A 2644-nucleotide genomic window follows, 5' to 3' on the forward strand; every position below is an offset into this window, starting at 1 on the left:
CTTCAAATGTCACACAAATGTAAATCTGTACAATTACCAGCACCATGTGTTGACATATTGCTATAGAGGTATACCAATTGGTGTTGTATAGACATTGCCAACTAGTTGGAGTTGAGTTAGCTATTTGAACTTCTTTTTAAACCTGGGAAAGAGAGACTGGGCTATTTAATGAAGTCCTAACATCTAGCCAATGTTTCCAATGGCTGTATGTCAACTCATTGACAGCAGAGACCTCTTGGAGTATCTTTCCTTCCCTTGAATTCATGAAAGATGAGCTTATTTTCCAATACAGCAAAAGATTTGGTGGAGGCCTAGCTAGACACAGAAAATACAAAGAAGCAGAAATTACCTTGTAAAGTATTAAAAATGGCAAAAAGATACAAGAAAAGGATCCTCACAGGTCCCCAGGCAAAAAAGGCAAACCCCCAGGTGAGGCCAAGTAAGAATGTTAGGCTTGTTGTGCTTTTGAGGTCATATAGGATCATCTTCTGCCGAGTCTTCTGGCTTTGGGATTTTATGGAATTCAGTTGAGCAAGAACAATGCAGAACATGGAGAAGTTAATGAGAAATATGAGGCAAAAATAAGCCACAACTGAGATGTAAAATAGAGAATTGTCTTTAATCCAACAACTGTAAGAGATAAAACAGAGAAGACCATTGTGAGGTAGAGAAATATAAACTCACATTTTTCAGTGAGACTCTAAAGATCCTCTAGTTGATTTCATTCCATCTGAGAATACCTAGTTAACAGACCTCACTCATACTCACAGGGGCAGAGCTGGAAATCAAATCTCAATCTCTTAAACCACAGTCCAGGTTTCTTTCCAGTGTTGAGCCAGAAATCCCAGAGGATTTTATGCCCTACATATAGAAACCTCTCAGTCCAATTCCCGACGAGGCGATTTTCTTCCTCAACAGCATAAAAACAAATGATGTATTTCCTCCACAAGTGGTCCTTCCCTCATACCTGAGCTTTCATTTGCAGGATAAATATCACAGTAAAAGGACATGAGCAATGAATGGCTTTTCTGAATGTTATATCAAACAGTGATGAGCTTATCAGAGTTAATGAAAATGCAACAAAAAGGAAACAGCTCTGGTTGTATTACTTTAAAGTAGGATGTATACTTTAAACTTCCCACCACAGCCCTACCGGATTTGGCTCAGTGGATAGCACATTGGACTGTGGACTGAAGGGCCCTGGGTTTGATTCCAGTCAAGGGCAACATGCCCAGGTTGCGGGCTCCATCCCCAGCAGAGGGTGTGCAGGAGGCAGCCAATCAATGATTCTCTACCATCATTGATGTTTCTATCTCTCTCTCTCTCTTCCTTCCTACCTGAAATAAATAAAAATATATTTTAAAAATAAATAAATAAACTTCCCACCACAGCTACCAGTTTGGTCTACAGAGGCAACAATAGTCACTGGGGTGATTAATGGCTCTACCATTTCTATTAAAAAATAAATATTTGGTGATTCATAAGAACAGATATTTCATATAATAAAATTTTCAATTACTGGTGGTATTACCTCTGATTTTTTAACATAGACAAGCTTCACTAATTTAACTATGTATCAAATTAGCTGAGACCTCTTTTTCAGAATCAGGAAATTCTCTTGTGCTTATATTATTCATGCTGGTGTGGATATTTTTTTGTGTGTGTGAGTTTGGGTATGTTTGTGTGTCTTGGGAGGGAGTGGGGGGAAACATTTAATTTCCCTAATAGAATCTAATACTTAAGCTTCCCTGAATATAATCTTCAACATTAAAGAAAGCTATAGAAACTCATAAAAGAGGCAGCACTATATGTTTGAATAGAAAATCATCTCCAAGACATATTGTTAAATAGCAAATAATGTTTATCTACCATTTGGTTAACAAAGTGTGCAAGAGAATATCTATACAAATTTGATTATAATAAGAGTTGCATCAAGGGTGAGAAACTGGGTAGTTGAGGCTGGAAGAGGGTTTTATTTTTCATCCTCTACCCTTTTGTACACTTGAATTTTGTGCCATATTCCTGTGTTGCTTCTTTAAAAAAATATATTTTAAAAGCTCTTAGAGCATTCTGCCTCTTACTAACCACTTCACATATGAAAGGGGTGTTTTCGGAGGTAGTGTTATTGATTTTGTTCTGGCTTTGCTTTTGCTTTTGTTCTTTGAAGAATAACCATTAGCTAGATAATTAGCTAGACTTTAAGTCACAAAACAGTCAAGGAAGGAAGATGGAGGATGAGATGAGAAGAGAAAGGGAAGAGAAAGAAAGGATATCAAGGAACTATGATTAGAAGGCATATGCTGGAAAGGGCAATAGAATTTTGACCTTCTGGAAACTGTCATCTCAATATGAAAAATGGAGGAGTCTGGGGGCGGGGGGCAAGGCCTCCTACTTTTGATTCCAGTCCAGTGAGAGAGAAAAATCTATAGTGAAAAAGTACTTGAGAGGCAACGCTAAAGAAAATGGATATGGGTAAGTAAATAAAATCAGAAATGAGACTTGCAGTCTAAAGGACTACATGGTAACTATCTACAGGCCTATAAAAGAAGGTTCTAGAGAGATAGAGCAAAGTAAATGGCTACTCTCTTGTGGCTATGCATGAAAGAATCAAAGAGATGGTTAGATAGATAGATAGATAGATAGA

The 2644-nt window shown here is 37.4% G+C and overlaps 1 protein-coding gene across 1 annotated transcript in view; it reads right to left on the bottom strand.

Annotated features, from left to right (window-relative positions):
• ADGRG4 (adhesion G protein-coupled receptor G4) overlaps window positions 1-2644 on the bottom strand; it is a 114031-nt gene that overhangs the window by 22426 nt on the left and 88961 nt on the right. Inside the window, 1 exon segment of the mRNA XM_023757139.1 lies at window positions 350-630. Coding sequence (XP_023612907.1) covers window positions 350-630 — 281 coding nt within the window.

This window comes from Myotis lucifugus, unplaced genomic scaffold (genome assembly GCF_000147115.1).
Source record: "Myotis lucifugus unplaced genomic scaffold, Myoluc2.0 scaffold_2, whole genome shotgun sequence".
NCBI classification, from domain to species: Eukaryota; Metazoa; Chordata; class Mammalia; order Chiroptera; family Vespertilionidae; genus Myotis; species Myotis lucifugus.